At 35.8% G+C, this 16,020-nt stretch overlaps 2 protein-coding genes and 1 long non-coding RNA gene across 9 annotated transcripts; 2 read left to right on the top strand and 1 right to left on the bottom strand.

The window, feature by feature from the left end:
- Window positions 1-131: 131 nt before the first annotated feature.
- LOC117216978 (glycerol-3-phosphate dehydrogenase, mitochondrial) lies at window positions 132-9,032 on the top strand. Of its 4 annotated transcripts, none has more exons than XM_033464198.1 (13): window positions 132-295; window positions 2,916-3,044; window positions 4,603-4,759; window positions 4,832-5,054; window positions 5,136-5,299; window positions 5,372-5,484; window positions 5,577-5,770; window positions 5,863-6,251; window positions 6,325-6,575; window positions 6,650-6,997; window positions 7,088-7,186; window positions 7,237-7,338; window positions 7,868-9,032. In XM_033464198.1, exons 2-13 carry the CDS (start codon window positions 2,958-2,960, stop codon window positions 8,000-8,002), a joined length of 2,262 nt encoding a protein of 753 aa, XP_033320089.1. In that variant the 5' UTR covers window positions 132-295; window positions 2,916-2,957; the 3' UTR covers window positions 8,003-9,032. The 4 variants fall into 4 exon arrangements, with proteins under 4 accessions (XP_033320089.1, XP_033320088.1, XP_033320087.1 ...); XM_033464196.1 differs by lacking the exon at window positions 7,088-7,186 and adding an exon at window positions 460-598 and having other exon boundaries at window positions 134-295; XM_033464197.1 differs by lacking the exon at window positions 7,237-7,338.
- Window positions 8,536-10,343, bottom strand: LOC117216985. Its single transcript, XR_004489455.1, has 2 exons — window positions 9,266-10,343; window positions 8,536-9,155 (listed from the first exon to the last, which is right to left on the bottom strand). It is a non-coding gene; the product is annotated as an uncharacterized LOC117216985 (long non-coding RNA).
- Window positions 10,344-10,470: 127 nt separating this feature from the next.
- Window positions 10,471-15,794, top strand: LOC117216977 (transcription factor Sp4-like). 4 transcript variants are annotated; one of them, XM_033464193.1, is made up of 12 exons: window positions 10,471-10,587; window positions 11,130-11,381; window positions 11,885-12,082; window positions 12,167-12,481; window positions 12,559-12,964; window positions 13,037-13,221; window positions 13,303-13,392; window positions 13,461-13,748; window positions 13,835-14,072; window positions 14,160-14,637; window positions 14,710-15,004; window positions 15,123-15,794. In XM_033464193.1, the coding sequence occupies exons 3-12, from the start codon at window positions 12,047-12,049 to the stop codon at window positions 15,285-15,287; spliced, it is 2,496 nt and encodes an 831-aa protein (XP_033320084.1). In that variant the 5' UTR covers window positions 10,471-10,587; window positions 11,130-11,381; window positions 11,885-12,046; the 3' UTR covers window positions 15,288-15,794. The 4 variants fall into 4 exon arrangements, with proteins under 4 accessions (XP_033320084.1, XP_033320081.1, XP_033320082.1 ...); XM_033464190.1 differs by having other exon boundaries at window positions 11,130-11,385; XM_033464191.1 differs by lacking the exon at window positions 10,471-10,587 and adding an exon at window positions 10,623-10,942 and having other exon boundaries at window positions 11,130-11,385.
- Window positions 15,795-16,020: the final 226 nt, after the last annotated feature.

The raw sequence follows: 16,020 nt of genomic DNA, 5'->3' as shown, positions 1-16,020 counted from the left end.
TAATCTTTCTATCCACAAACAAAAAGAAGCGAATAAACTGATTTACATTTTATTAGGCGCGCCATTCAATAAATAGAAAAATGTTCGAAAGATGTCGCTGAGGCAGTCAGTTTACATCTTTATTAAGTGTCGTTTGATCGTTCACTACGGTTCATTCGCTCGCGCGAGTCAGTGAAATGTGTGCCGGCATCCTCGTTGATTATGTCTATCGTTAATTTTTAGTTTCATATATCGCACTCACCACCACTGTGCGCGAGTGTTTTCAAGACTCTCATAGCTGTCAATTTGTTTCACAGTAAGTAGCGTTATCAGTAATGTCACAAATGTCAATTGCTACTACAGCAAAGAACATTTTATGAACTATTGCATATAGATAATAAATCATTTATTTTCGTACTAAATTATTTTACATTTTTTAACGAAGAGATAAGGTGATGTTAATTATGAATTTTTTTATAGAAATCCTTATAAACTAACTCCTATGATCACTGAAGTTTTAATTAGAAGAAGGTGGTGATACGTTGAGGTCGATTTATGTAACTGAAGAATGGATTGTTTACGAGATTTCATTCATTCATCCATATTGAAATAAGAGAAAGTTAGTGAATATTTTTTTTTTCCCACTCATAATATTGTGATGTATATCTGTATTGTATAATGAGTACAGTTACAATACAAATACTGATGACATTCCAAATCATTTGGCACGAGATTCGGGTGCTATTTTAAAACGTAGCTTTACGACATCGGTCTCTACATTTGCATTATCGTAATATACATGTACTTTAATATTTATAAAAATTATGGAAATGTTATGACTCCTTTTGCTTCGAGAAAAACAACAGCATAAGATTCAACTAGTGTTAACTAGTTTCATCCAATCCAATCAGTTTCTCCATTTTCATAAGATATTTCGCATATATTATATCTCGATGCATCTGACATTCATAAAAAAAAGAGAAATAGTCAGAAAGGAAACTGTGAATATTAGAATTTGCTGATTAATACTGCTTACGTAATTCCACGTGTTTTAGGGGACTGTCAAGGTCTCATAGTGAATAGCATAACGTAAATTATTTTTTTGATACTTGAAAGGCGAGTAACTCTGTGATTAGAGAAGTGCCAATTACATGTAATGATTTCATATTTTCTATTTGCTCTTACTTTTTTATTTGAATTACCTTAATTCATGAATTAAAACGAACACGTCACCCGATAAAAAATAGTGCGTCAGAGTCACGTGCATCTTACTGTGTATCATATTTCAATTAAATATATCAGTTACTTTTATTGGTTAATAGTTATATTAGTATAATATAACATATATATATATAACATAATAACCCGAACATATGTACAAAAATTATTAATAAAAATTTGAAGAGAAGAAGTAATTAAACCGTCGATAGTATAGGGAATGATTATGCCTTATTTGCGTCAATGTTTTTTATTACTATTTAAAATAATCGCTATATTTATTACCAGAAAGTAAAAACGCGTTTTTCTTTACCTAATACATAATATATCTTTGAAACGTGCAATCATAATGCATCTTGCTAAAAATCGGTTAATATGTCGTAGTACTTTTTGAAAAAATTCCTGGCATTCGAAGTTTTAACAAAATCGTAGACTAACTATCAGTGATTTTAACGAACCTTGCGTATTACATCGCGTTATACTACGTTTACATAGTAACTACATATAGTCCGTATTCATTATCAATCACGTATTTTATAACTGATAATTCAACAGAAACCGTTGAATGTATGCAGTAGATTTATCAAGACGGATTTCCTCACTCAGTAAGAGTGAGTTCTAGCCGGTTAATTATAGCACTACTATCAAGTAATTCACTTTGCACCCATGGCTCTTAATCACTAGACTAAAGTCTATTACATCATTGTATACGTAAGTAAGACAGTGTAGGTACGACGTCTCGTATGAGACATCAGTATATCACATGATCCGATGCAAAAGAAATAAAGAATCGGTATGTCACGTTTAATCAGGACAAAAATATTCCGGGATAACTGCCAATAAACATTTTTAAAACTTAAATCTTTGCAAAGAAGCCAACGAACTATGTAACTCTATGCTTTCATAGCTGTATCAATATCTAAAATCATTGTACATTACATTGCTTTTTACATAAGACACGTAAAAATGATCAAACTCAAATTTTGATTTGTAAACAATTAGGTTAAATCCTCATCGATAACATTCTTGTCGTATCCCTTCTTAATACAGTAGAATCTCTTCTTTATTCGAACAAACAGGAGGACAAGGCTGTTCCGATAATAGAAGTTCACTGTTCACTAATTAGCTATTCTCTCCATCTTTTCTTATTAGTTGAAACATATTAGGATCGAAGTGTTACAATTTCAACCGTTCCTCCTTTGACATATAGAATTTATTTTATATAAAAATAAATAATTGCATGTATTAATATACTCATAAGAATAAGTGTTTGTACGTATTACGAAATAGTACGAGATCATGCTTGATCATAGTTCGGATAGTGAAGGCTTAGTATTAATTTGTTCGAATAAACAAAATTCTACTGTATTTGCTTCCTTGTTACTGTCGTTCAAATTGCACCTGTTGATGTATTGCCAAAAAATCTGCATGGTGATTCACTAAATAGATCAGGGGCATTGATTAATCGCCCGAAAGATTATATCTTCAGTTTTACAGCTATCAATTCGATTTATCTTATCATTTATCTTATCATTGTATAACGATATTTTTTCTTCATTTAACAAATGCTTATCATTCGTGTAGAAATTTCGCCGTTTAGCAACCCTTTGTCGTATCTTTCTATAATTATTTTTCTATTCCGTTCTCGTCTTACGTAATTTCTAAACCGCCGTTGACGTGAGCAACAGTAATACAAGCGTATTTTCGTTTATTTTCAGATCTTTCCAAAAGGGTGGTTCCATCATAACAGACGTAATAAAATGGCATCGCTAAAGCTATTAGTGGGTGGTGCAAGTGCCATCGGTGCTAGTGCTCTTACTTCTTATCTGTTAATGACCGATAATACCGTAAGTATAATCGACTTTATTAGATCGTGAATGTTCATGCAAATTTATGCTAAAAATTCATATTGGAAAAATGGAACCTAGACAGAAATCTGTTGCACTTTCTACATATTATCTGATCATCTCATAAGTGATGCTGACGTTAGTTTGCATATACTAGATGAGAATAAAAAGTTACTAATTGGCAAAGTTAATCAATAATTAATTTTTCCATACTTTTTGCAATTCCCTATCCCTTTTTATTAAGTTTCTCGCTATTTCATTCTTTATTTGCTGGTTATGATTTCTTCTTTGTAAAAGCTAATCGTGCAAGAGATATGGAATTTTCCGTTTGAAACTCACTCGTGGGATTATGTTAAAAATGGTAGGAACATAGGCAGTGAGATATCAGCGAAGATGGATTTGTTGGGCCCTCTTTATATACCAGAAAATTTTTTAGTCATTTCTTATTGTTCTTTGCAATCAAACGTATTAACTTCTTCTTATTACAATTTTGATTATCGCTCTTGAATCTTTTTTTCTTTCTCGTTTCCTGAGAATGTACAGCGTTTAGAAGAAATGCTATTTAAGTGCAAATATCGAAAGAAGCCAGAATCGTCATCGCAATAAAATTTCAATTGTTTATTGCATTTTTCAGTTTGATTTATAGCTATTAACGAAAGCTATTAGTAACTATAATTTACACTGGCAGTCAAGGCTGTAGTGTTTCGTGGCACCAAGTTACCAAGTTAGAAGTCACGTGGATACCAAAATTTCACTGCTGCAAAGGTCTGTGCCAGGCCAGGACGAGCTATCAGGAATGCTCGTCTATTTTGATACACGATTGTTTTTCGAAGCTATGGCCCGTCTGAATATAGGATTATTTCATTCTGATTTGACAATATATGAACAAAAGTTAAGGAAAATAAAAATAAAGACCAACGTAAAATTTTTCATTTATTGTATGGAAATGTAAGCACGAGACCGATATTTATCAAACTTGATTATACCCGACAAATCAAATTGATACAGTGACACGAATCGTGATCGCAATTGATTCTATCACGAAGTGACTAAAGTTGATTATATCCAAGACGACACTGGTATAGGGTCGTCTATTACGATAATTGCCCCATGCTCCTATACGATGATAAGCGGAGAATAGCTTTCAATCTGTACTAATAAATACGCGGGGAATGCTATTTTGTTTTGAATGACCCGCTCCATCTTCAACTGTTTTATCGACTAGTATCGTGTCATTTATGAAAACTGGTTTATAATTAGATGAATCTTATGGAATTTTATATTTTTATGCACATAATTAAAAAAATAGAATTTAGATAGAAATTTGTTTCATCTACTAAATATGATAATAAGTGCTCTACTTTAAATATTTTACATATTTTTGCATACTACATATATGTATTTTGTAGATTTCTGGAATCTTAAATTTTCCCAAAAATGTATAAACATCAGAAATTTATTTATAATCAAAATGATCAAATAAAAATATTAATCTCGGAGGACGTATTGTGTAAAATTGGTTGTAGTTCGCTTGATACAATATTCCTTTATTTATTAGGTACACGCGGATGTACAGAAATCACGACCATCGAAAAGACCTTTGCCAACCAGGGAAGATCAAGTGAAGGCGTTGAAGAATCACGAAGAGTACGATGTTCTTATCGTCGGTGGTGGTGCGACTGGAGCTGGATGTGCGTTAGATGCATGTACACGAGGTAATGCGACTTTAAATAAATAAAAAACCTTAGGTAGTTATCTATTAATCATATGCTATTTTTAATTTCCAGGTTTGAAGACAGCATTAATCGAGGCAGATGATTTTGCTTCTGGTACATCCTCTAGGAGTACTAAACTTATTCATGGAGGAGTCCGTTACTTACAGAAGGCTATATTACAACTGGATGTGGAGCAATACAGAATGGTCAAAGAAGCATTGCATGAACGAGCGTCTATGTTACACAGTGCACCTCATTTGGCTCATCCTCTGCCTATCATGTTGCCTGTTTACACGTATGTTATGATGTTTATTACTTAATTGTTTTTACCTGTTCGATATGAAATCAATAATCAAAATCCACTTATCTTCAACAGGTGGTGGCAAATTCCCTACTACTGGTTTGGTATAAAAATGTATGATCTTGTTGCTGGAGGCAAGACAGTTAGACCATCGTACTTTCTCAGCAAGAGGGATGCGCTAGAATTGTTTCCCATGCTGAAAGGAGATAAACTCACAGGAGCTATTGTTTACTATGATGGTATTTCTATTGTGCTATTCTTTATCAACTCTTTCAAGCATGCTGTAATTTCATATTGCTTTGATGTAACAGGTCAACAGGATGATGCCAGAATGAATTTGGCAGTTGCACTAACTGCCTCACGACATGGTGCCACAGTCGTAAATCATGTTAAAGTTGTTAATCTCTTGAAAGGTCTCGATAAGGTATTGGCATCGATATTATCTGATTGTACATATGTAATAAGAGCCATGTGAAGATAGATTGTTTATCGGAATAAAATTTTTTCTGCACGAAGGATGGTAATCGGGTCCTTACTGGAGCTCGAGTGAAAGACGAACTTACGGGTGAACAATGGGATGTGAAGGCAAAGGCAATAATAAACGCAACGGGACCTTTCACCGACCATATCAGGAAAATGGATGACCAGAACGTTAAAGAAATCTGCTGTCCCTCTTCTGGTGTTCATATTGTTCTTCCAGGCTATTACAGGTGAATAACTGAATAGATTATAAAACTTGAACTTGGGAAGCATGGTTAAGAAAAACATACATTAATTATATGTATTAATTTCATTTTTATAGCCCCGATCAGATGGGTTTATTGGATCCATCAACGAGTGACGGCCGAGTGATCTTTTTCTTACCCTGGCAGAAACAAACGATCGCAGGAACGACTGATTTACCCTGCGAAATAACGCATAATCCACGACCCACTGAGGATGAAATCATGTTCATTTTACGTGAAGTGAAGAATTACCTCAATCCGGACGTTGAAGTTCGTCGAGGGGATGTCTTGTCCGCTTGGAGCGGAATTAGACCTCTTGTCTCCGATCCAAACAAACCAAATACCCAGTCCCTTGCGAGAAATCACATTGTACATGTCAGTCCCACGAAACTTATCACGATAGCTGGAGGAAAATGGACAACGTACAGAGCGATGGCTGAGGAAACTATCGATACGGCTATCAAGGGTATAGTACATGATGTATATGTACGATAGAGATTTGTTAAGTTTTATTTTTAATTTTCATATTATTTGTTAAGCCTGCGATTTAAAGCCTGAAAGACCCTGTCAAACAAATGGTTTTCTCCTCGAGGGAGCTCATGGTTGGAGTCCAACAATGTACATCAGATTAGTACAAGATTTTGGCTTGGAATGTGAGGTTGCGCAACATATGGCCAAGAGTTATGGAGACCGTGCATTTGCTGTAGCAAAAATGGCTTCCCTTACTGGTAAAAGGTGGCCAATTATAGGCAAAAAGATTCATCCTGAATTCCCATATATCGACGCTGAGGTAAATACTATCAATCATTATTTTTTATATATCTTTCTTTATTCATTGTAATAATTAACCGCTATTAATTTTAGATTCGATATGGAGTTCGTGAATACGCGAGAACAGCAATTGATATGATTGCAAGACGATTGAGATTAGCCTTCTTAAACGTCCAAGCAGCACAAGAAGCTCTTCCGGTAATTATCGACATTATGGGAGAAGAATTACATTGGACACCGGAGGAAAAGAAAAGACAGCATAAAGAGGCTAGTGACTTCCTCGCTAATGAAATGGGACAAATGGTTAATCGCGCGTCTCGTGACAAAATTCCTATCAACCTCACGAAGGATGAAATTCAGTTGTATATTAAACGTTTTGGAATCATCGATAAAGACAACAAAGGCTATGTTTCCATTAACGACATCAGACGGGGACTTAAGGTTTGCATAAAACATAGTATTAATTTTATGCTAAATTTATTTTTTTATTTTCTTTTTGTTTTCATTATACGTGTAATTGTCGATGTACAGGTACTTGGCATAAAACTGAAAGAAGATGAGATGCACACTTTGCTCAATGAAATTGATCTCAATTACAATGGGCAAATGGAGTTACAAGATTATCTACAGGTAAATCGTAAAGCATATATTTAATTGAAACATTTGTTTACCATTCGCAGTTGTTTGGTGACAAGGAAGTGCCTGGTGAAGAGCTTCATGAAATACTACGCGAAATCGACACTAATATGAATGGTCAGGTCGAGTTGGACGAATATCTTCAGGTCTGTGAAAGCTCGCACGCACGGATTTGTCGTATAGTCTTGCAGCCGCTTTCAAATTTCTTTTTTCCTCAAATTTCTTTTGTTGCTTTATTTTACATATATATTTACATATCTTTTAACATTACTTAGGACTAGTTCAGTTTTAACAAAAAAAAAAATAATCGCACAAAAGATCTGTTGGATAACGATAGATACCAATAACATTTGTATTCCTTTATTTTATCATAATTTCTCGTAACAAATTTTTTAATATTCTCTTTTTTGTTGCACGAATAGTTTAGACCTGATTACATATTAATAGATTACAATAATCTAATCTAATCAAAGCGTGTCTTGTTCTGATGTTGTGACTACAATATTTCTATGAATATTCGAACCTCTCTACTTCTTTTACTTCTTTCTTTCAACATATTTTAGTATCATGCTGCTCTTGTGCCAAACTATGAAACTGTGATTATCACCAAGTTTATGGAACCAGGTTTCTTCTCGTTTCGAATTTTTAAAGCTAATTTTTCTCAATTTGACACAGATGATGTCGGCCATTAAATCTGGACACGTGGCATATTCACGTTTTGCAAGAATGGCAGAGATGGAAGAGGCGCAACACGAGAAAGATATGCTGAAGAAACAGATCAGTGTAGAGAGATCAGGCGGTGGACTGTAGGAGGTTCATTTTCTGTGGCATTGTACAATTTTCTGCACGCTTCTAAAAGCAATTTACACGTTCAAAACACAGTTCTACGACAAATTCATTATGACAGAATCATTGTTCACTCTGAACTTCAATTGTAGCCCACTCTAGTACAAATACTCTAGGATTACTACTTTGTAGACCTATTTATCTTTTTTCGTACTTTATACAACGACTTTCTACCTTCGTTGCAGTTAGCTTGCAAGCTCAAAATGAACGAGATGAAGATAAGAGGGAAGATTTTAAGCGCGTAAATGTACATTAATTACGGCTGCGCTGAATCTTAACTATTTTAACGATCAACTTCGGAAAAAGGACACGACCATAACAACAATTTCAATTTTAATATGTAAATATTTTTATGTACAGCGTTTCAGTTTTCATTAAGGAATAGAACAGATATGTTCTAATCTGTATATAAGTCTTTAAATGCATCGATATGATTAAGAAACGTATTTATGACTAGGTATATCATTGTATACTGAGTTGGTACAATTTTTAGAAAATTATATACTTACACGAACGTCGAGCATTTTAAATGCCATAATCATTGAACGTATGCTTTCATAATTACAAAAAGTTGATGTTACAGAAAATAAATTCTAGTTTAACGCAATTAGAAAATGCAGTTTGGTATAAAGAAATACATGATGTTATTCTAAGTTTGTTACTTTAGACTCGCTGTAACAAAATCGTCAAGCATGTATTGTGAATAATTCCCTGTTTAGGTACACATTACATGTGACATAATCATACACGCCATTGGATTGTAAGCTCGATATTATTTTTAGAACTCCTGAAGAAGAATTTATTTATAAATTACGTTAATTGCTAATGTATATTAGTAAACAGTCTATATGTAGATTATCTGATTACTTAAATGTAACTACTTATTTAATTTATTGTTACTAACATCATGCAATTACGACATACGGTTGATGTTAGAGATTAATTTATTTCACTTGTCATTATCATTGACTTAATAAAAGCCATATTGGACTTATTTTACATCTCATTCCTTCCAGATAAATATGTTATTTTTTGTCATGTCAAATGTATACCACTTCTATATAATATCCATTCCTCTTTATTGAATTAAACCTCATCAATATTTCCAGGTACCTACCTGAAAAATTCCTATTGCTATGCACCAGATAAATTCTAATGAAATAAATAGATTAACCATGAGTTCCAAAAAAAGTACAAAATATAAAAAAATATTGGTAAATTCATAACCTCAAATTGGAGCAGTATGAGATTATATACTTTTTGTTAAGTAAATTATTTTTATATCGTTCCGTATTCTGTATATTATCAATCCCTTCCTATCGATATTTTTATACACCTTGCTGAAAAATTGCTGTTGCTATGTACGAAGTACCCACTTTTTAACGAAATCAATACGTGAATTGAGTCTTAAAAAAAGTGTAGAAAATACATATGATTGATCGAAAAAACATCGATAGATTCATAACCTCCAATTGAAGTAGCTTGCAGGATTGGATCGCATAAAAATACAACTTATGATGGGCATTCAAATTTCATTGTCAGTTTTGAGATGATTCAATGTTTTTTAAGAATGCTGAAATTCGAAGTGATTCGAATATCATTCAATACTTCAAAACTCTTGGAAATCGTTCGCGTAGATGCATTTCCAATATCTCAAACTTTCTATTTACTTATCTTTAATATTTTATACCAATGTATGTATTTGGATTAAAGTATTCAAAATGCTGTCAAATATTGACTACACGTTAAGCTTTTAAGACTTACAAGAGTTGCAAAACTTTCAAGATCTCCAAGACTTTCAAGGTCCAAGACTTTCATAAGTTTTAGGGTATCGAATCGTATTCGAACTGATTTGAATTTTCGCCACATTCAGATATTCGATGCGACTTGAAATGCTTGAGACAACCCATCACTACTTCCAATTAAAGTAGCCTTCAGGATTGAATCACATTCAACACATAACCTACTCGGCCACTCCATACATGGCCAACTAAAGCAAGAGAGATTCGTTTCGTGAAGCTTGTTTCTGATTATGAAAAGAAGGGCGGCGGCATAGCGAGGGAGTACTAACAGCTCCTCCCTTCTCCCTATAAATGTCGGCATCAGGCAATCAGTAGCGTTTCTATAATGCGATAGAGTAAGAAGGAGAGAGAGTGAGTTTGCTCTATAACAACGATATGCCGATGTTCGCGACCCTGCTCAAGCGTGGCCCTGACCGGGGGTATTGGTAAAAAGAGGGGAAGGAAGGCCAGAGAAAGTAGGAGGTGTGCATCGTTTATCCCTCTTCGACGGGGTGGGCGTCCGACGGTTTCTGCGTACGCCCCTGTCTAACGAACCTCTGCTCGGTGCCAACTATCACGAATAACCAACGACCAATCAGAGCTTTGATCCTCGCACTTGGCGTACGGCGACGTTGCCACCTTGTGTACCGCCCCACGGCGAAAGTAGTCCTCTCATAGCAGTATTCGTAGCCCTGTTTTCGCGAGGGACGGCCGACCAACACGTTGCGAGTCTACGTGCACATGTTGAAATCACGTTGAAATCGAATCGTGATACGAAACCAGCGTAAGATTGTTCTTTCGTCGGAAATTGTCGGTTATAGAGTATCCGTTAACTAATTTCTTCGTCGATCATCAGAAAGAAAAAGAAGAACATTGGCTTGTCCTATATCTGTACTTTTGGCGGCAACTTTGAACATAGCGTCAATCTTCTGGTGTTACCAAGGAAATTAGTTCAACCATTGTGGCAAAGAATCTCGTTGATCGTATTTCTTTTTGTAAAAAAAACGTTTCCACTATAACAGAGAGTGTATCGACCAAAGAAGGAGGACGTAGATCGTCGACCGCGATCGCTTCGAGAATAGTGTGCGCGCGCGTACCACGCAACGCTTGAGTATGCACATCGGTGTGTAGATGTATACATGGAAATGCATTTCTAAAACAGCGAATATATATATATATATATTATATATATATATATTTTAGCGAATATATGTATTACTTTACATAACACAATATTATTATACTGTATTATTTATTTTTCTGTTCATTACCAACTTCTTTGTAATCTACAATATTGTAAAATCTTTTAGGTTGAAGTTTAGTTATCCGTGGTGTTCTATTATGGCCGTCTCAGGGACAGCTACGGGGCCGAACAGATGAAACAGGAAGCGTAGCGAGCACGGAAGGCTTATCATCCTGGTTTTTGAGGAAAAAATCGAGTGGCGGGAGTACATAGTGGACGTTTCTGCGGAGGAGCCACGTGCTGTTCGCGAGTTAGGTGGAGTCCCATGTGCAAAGTGGGTGGAGGCTGCATCGTGAGGCTGCCTTCCCCGTTATCGCGTGTAGGTGAGTGTGTTGGTGAGGCGGACAGTCGACAAACGACCGAGTGGGCGGGTGTGACGACATACAGTGCGTCTCTGTGTCGGTGGTTATGCGCGTCCTTGCCACGGTGGGCAATATTTCGAGCGGCTGCGGGTGGGGCGGCAGGAACAGGGGCGTAGAGAGGCGGTCCTCGATTGGGTTCTCGAGGAGTGCTCTCTGGCCTTCTTTGTCTTCGGAGAGTGGTCTTCGCACGTGTCGATATCGTTTAAGTCGTTCGTTTCTTGCTCATTCGACGCTACGGCTTCATTCGCATCATTTTCACTTCATTTTCGTTCAATCGCGATGTATCTGAGTGGCAAGTGTCGTTTACTTTAACTCGAAATAAAAGAAAAAGAAAAACGGAGCCAGATGCGGTGTTCAAGTGGCAGGGTAGTTACGATTGTAGCTAACTTGGTGGAGATTCATAACTTAAGTAGTTATAAAGTAAAATAGAGCGGGTTTAACCAACTAATGAATTTTTTAGATTAAACGCTCTTCCAGCGGGTGTTTCCGCGTACCACGGACTAAATAGTCAGTCCTGTTTGGTATAGTCAAGAATGGATTCCTAGCATAAGGGTAATCTGCATAAATTTGGCGTTGACGACGACCTTGTTTGTGTTAAGAATATACTACACATATATTTATCATGAAACGAAGCGTGGATGGGAGAAGTATCAGTCAGGTAAAACGATTGAGAAATTTGATTTAATTATTTCTATAGAAATAAAGTATGCAGAAGTATGCAGATGTTGAAATTATTTGACAGGAGGAGATCGAAGATCATGATCTCTTACAAACACAGCAGCAGCAGCAGCAGGATGAAGCTGAACAGCAACAACAGCAATTGGAACAGCAAACTGCCCAACCTCAAATTCGTTTCTTAACCACAAATGCAGCAGTTTTGCAGCAATTGCAGCAGCAACAAGATGTTCAACAACAAGCACAGCAACAACAGCAGCCACAAGTCATTACTTTGCAACAATTGCAAAATTTTGTGCCTTTACAGACTCAGCAACCGCAGCATGATCAACAAAGAGCACAAACCATTTCTGTACAATCTTTGCCTCAACAATTCTTGCAGGTGAGAAATGCTTTTAGAAGAATATTAAATGGTTCGCTTCTTTTCTTTCTTCTTTTAAGATGTAAAAATTACTTCAGGGTGCTCAGTTGATCAGTACTCAGGCTCAAGCTGCGCTTCAGCAACAGCAACAACAGTCTCAACAACAGCAAACACAGCAACAATCGCAGCAACAGCAACAACCGCAACAACAACTCAGTTATAGTGTTATACCACAGATGCAAACCGTTAACATTGATGGCCAAGAAGCACTTTTCATCCCATCCTCAGCTATGTCTGCTGCAGGAGGGCATCATCAAAGCCAACCAACAATGCAATTCGCCACTGCTAATGGCCAACAAGTTCAACTTGCTAGCCAGCAAGTACAACTGGCTAATGGTCAAACTATTATTACACCACAGCCAGTTAGTTTGATAAAAGCACCCAGTGTCTTTCCTACTTCCATTATACAGAATATCACTGCACAAACTGTTCAGTTACCAACAGGTATGTGTTCCATTGTTATCAGATTACTTTTATAAAAGATAGCAGATTTCATTAAATATTTTTTATATTCAGGGCAAAGTGTACAAGTTAGACCTCTTCAGTTTCCTATGCAACATGTTCAACAGACTGTGCCTGTGCAAGTACCAGTTACTGCTAGTAATGGACAGACAGTTTATCAAACTGTACATTTTCCAGTTCAAGCATTGTCCAGTGTTTTCAATGTGCCTGCCACGCAGATGATACCGCAGATCACGCAAGTATGTTGATTACGCGAATACAAATTTTTGTGCGATAAGAATTAGTATACATATATTATTTGAAATAAAATTTATTTGTAGCAAATTCCACAAGTAGCTCAAATAATTACACCTAATGGACAAATTCAGCAAGTCCAAATTGCTAACATACCACAACTTCAAAGCTTACAAGTAAATATAAAAAGAAATAATACATCATATAACAATGTACGATTTTATTAAAATAATTTTGATATAAGAATCAACAGGTAACACAAGTAGCTCAGCAAGTTGCTCAGCAACAAGCACAGCAAGTAGTACAACAGCAAGCTCAACCACAGGTTGTACAGTCCGTGCAGCAGCAACAGCAACAGCAGGCGGCACAAGCTCAAGTGCAGCAGCAACAACAGCAACAAGTGCAACAAGTTGTACAGCAAGTTATACAACAGCAGCAGCAACAAGTTCAACAAGCGCAACAACAATCATCTACGCCATCTTCAACTGTGGCAACTTGGAGCACAACAGTAACAACCCCAAGCAATGTTCAGGTGAAAGATTGTAGAAGATGTATTAAGAGAGTTAATTATCTTTTATGTCTACGATTAAATGTTTATATTTATTGCATCTTCTATAGGTACTTGGAATCGGTGCACTTGGAAGGCCAATGCAAGGAAGCAACAATGTAATTACCACAAAAGATGGACAGAAGATCGATGTACAGACGTTATCAGCATTAGCAAGACCACCAGAGTCAGTCGAGGGTGATATAAAAGTAGCCAGTATTGATGCTAGACAATTAGCTAGCGGCCAAGTTATACATATTCCTGCTGCTCAAACAACACAACCTGCAGTTCAGCCAATTACAATTGCAGGTACATTGACCAATGACTGTTAATTTGAATTTCCTCTATCTATAACTAGGAAAACCATATTAACACTTCAATATGTATATTTTACAGGAACGCAAGCACAACAGCTAACTTTAATTCCTGCATCCGCGTTAGCAAGCTTAACTGCCCAGCAAGGTAACATGATGAGGAGCGTTGGTAACGGCAGTATAATGCAACTTCAACCTGCTGGTGGAATGAACGCGACAAATGGTTTTCTTCAGTCGATACCTGTGCAAAATATTCCAGGTTTAGGTAATGTGCAAGTTATACCTGCAAGTGCTCTTCAGCCTGCCACCGTTCAAACGCTACCTGCAACAGCAGCTGCACCGATTGTTGCTGCTCCAACCGTACAATTAGATTCGAACGATCCGACAAAGTGGCAAATTTTACAAACTCTTCAATCGAATAACGCGTTAACAACGCCTACCCCCACATCACACCAGCATCAAGTAGCTACTGCACCGTCTGCAAATATCGAGACGGATTCTAATAAGCAACATCGTAGAAGGGTTGCTTGCACGTGTCCTAATTGCGGAGATGGTGATAGGTAGGATTTTAAAACTAATCTGTATTTGTTCAAGTTCATAACAATTTTATAGATTGAAATTCATATGAATAGGAATCGAGATATGACTAGAAAACGGCAACATGTATGCCATATAGCGGGTTGTAATAAGGTATATGGAAAGACCAGTCATCTTCGGGCTCATTTGAGGTGGCATACCGGAGAACGACCGTTTGTTTGTAGTTGGATATTTTGTGGTAAGAAATTTACTAGGTCGGATGAGCTTCAGAGGCATCGTAGAACTCACACCGGTGAAAAGAGATTCCAATGTCCTGAGTGTACTAAAAAATTCATGCGATCAGACCATTTGACGAAACATATAAAGACACACACGAAGATTCGGAGTACGGTAAGAAGAGTTGTAATCTGACTGGGATCAGTTCGGTTTAGAGATGAACGAAAAGAATGGGAAGCCGAAAATGTTGTAAGTCTATTATTACTTTTTCATAGTTTTCTTTCTATTCTAGGAAGCAGCTACTTCAACACAGGAGGGTTCCTCAGATAGTCAATCTTCCACGGAAGAAAAAATTATTATTGCTCTGCATAAAGATACAGAGCAGTCTGATATAGTTATTACTGAACAGATCGATGAAATAAAGCCTGAACCAACGAATCATGTAACAAAGGAATAAAAGTAAGAATTATGTTTTTTCCATATGGGATCATTTGCCTGGAAGGTTTAGGAATAAAAAAAGCTGTTGGTTAAAACGTTGGTTGTTATGTTAACAACATCGATGAAAGATTTAAAAATCTAGGTAGTGTTACATTGTTTATGAGAGCTCGTAAAAATTATTGCAATTATGTTTTGCAATGCAGCTAAACGCGAGGGGAAACTTTTTACAGGGATTATTATAATTCAATATAGTATATAATCTATTTTTGTATTGATGGGCGAATTTTGTAAATATGTATAATAATTGTATATTAATTGTAAAAAGAAAGATCTTTTGCACAAAATAAATTTTACACTTATAAACAGTTTTTGATATTATGACTCTCAGATATGTTCAGTCTTTGACCTTAATATAGAAAAATTTTATGCTATGTAGAGACAACAACTGTTGCATTCGATTAATCTTTTCAGGCTATTACTTGGATAAAATCATATACAGAATAAAAACCTAAAAGATAAGATGTTTCATTGCTTTTATTTATTTGTATAATGGCGAAAGTTTCTCTTTAAGAAAGAAGCCTCATTCTATCACCTATATTTGTATGTCATTATATGCTAATTATATTCCTTATAAATTATACATATGTATATATTGTATTTCAAATATTTCATATTTCTTTTATATTTTAATGTAACGCATAAAATATTACTTTTTATATAGTAAAAGTCTAATTTTAATACATCTTAATTGA

This window comes from Bombus bifarius, unplaced genomic scaffold (genome assembly GCF_011952205.1).
Source record: "Bombus bifarius isolate JDL3187 unplaced genomic scaffold, Bbif_JDL3187 scf7180000007974, whole genome shotgun sequence".
NCBI lineage: Eukaryota > Metazoa > Arthropoda > Insecta > Hymenoptera > Apidae > Bombus > Bombus bifarius.
This window is presented reverse-complemented; position numbering and strand designations above follow the sequence as displayed.

Bases quoted from the DNA above. Each gene is read 5' to 3' on its own strand.
- LOC117216978 (XM_033464198.1), top strand. From the start codon at position 2,958: ATGGCATCGCTAAAGCTATTAGTGGGTGGTGCAAGTGCCATCGGTGCT. The intron at 6,576-6,649 runs GTAAATACTATC...TATTAATTTTAG, and splicing joins TCCCATATATCGACGCTGAG to ATTCGATATGGAGTTCGTGA. The intron at 6,998-7,087 runs GTTTGCATAAAA...GTCGATGTACAG, and splicing joins ACATCAGACGGGGACTTAAG to GTACTTGGCATAAAACTGAA.
- LOC117216977 (XM_033464193.1), top strand. From the start codon at position 12,047: ATGAAACGAAGCGTGGATGGGAGAAGTATCAGTCAG. The intron at 12,482-12,558 runs GTGAGAAATGCT...AAATTACTTCAG, and splicing joins TGCCTCAACAATTCTTGCAG to GGTGCTCAGTTGATCAGTAC. The intron at 13,749-13,834 runs GTGAAAGATTGT...CATCTTCTATAG, and splicing joins CAACCCCAAGCAATGTTCAG to GTACTTGGAATCGGTGCACT.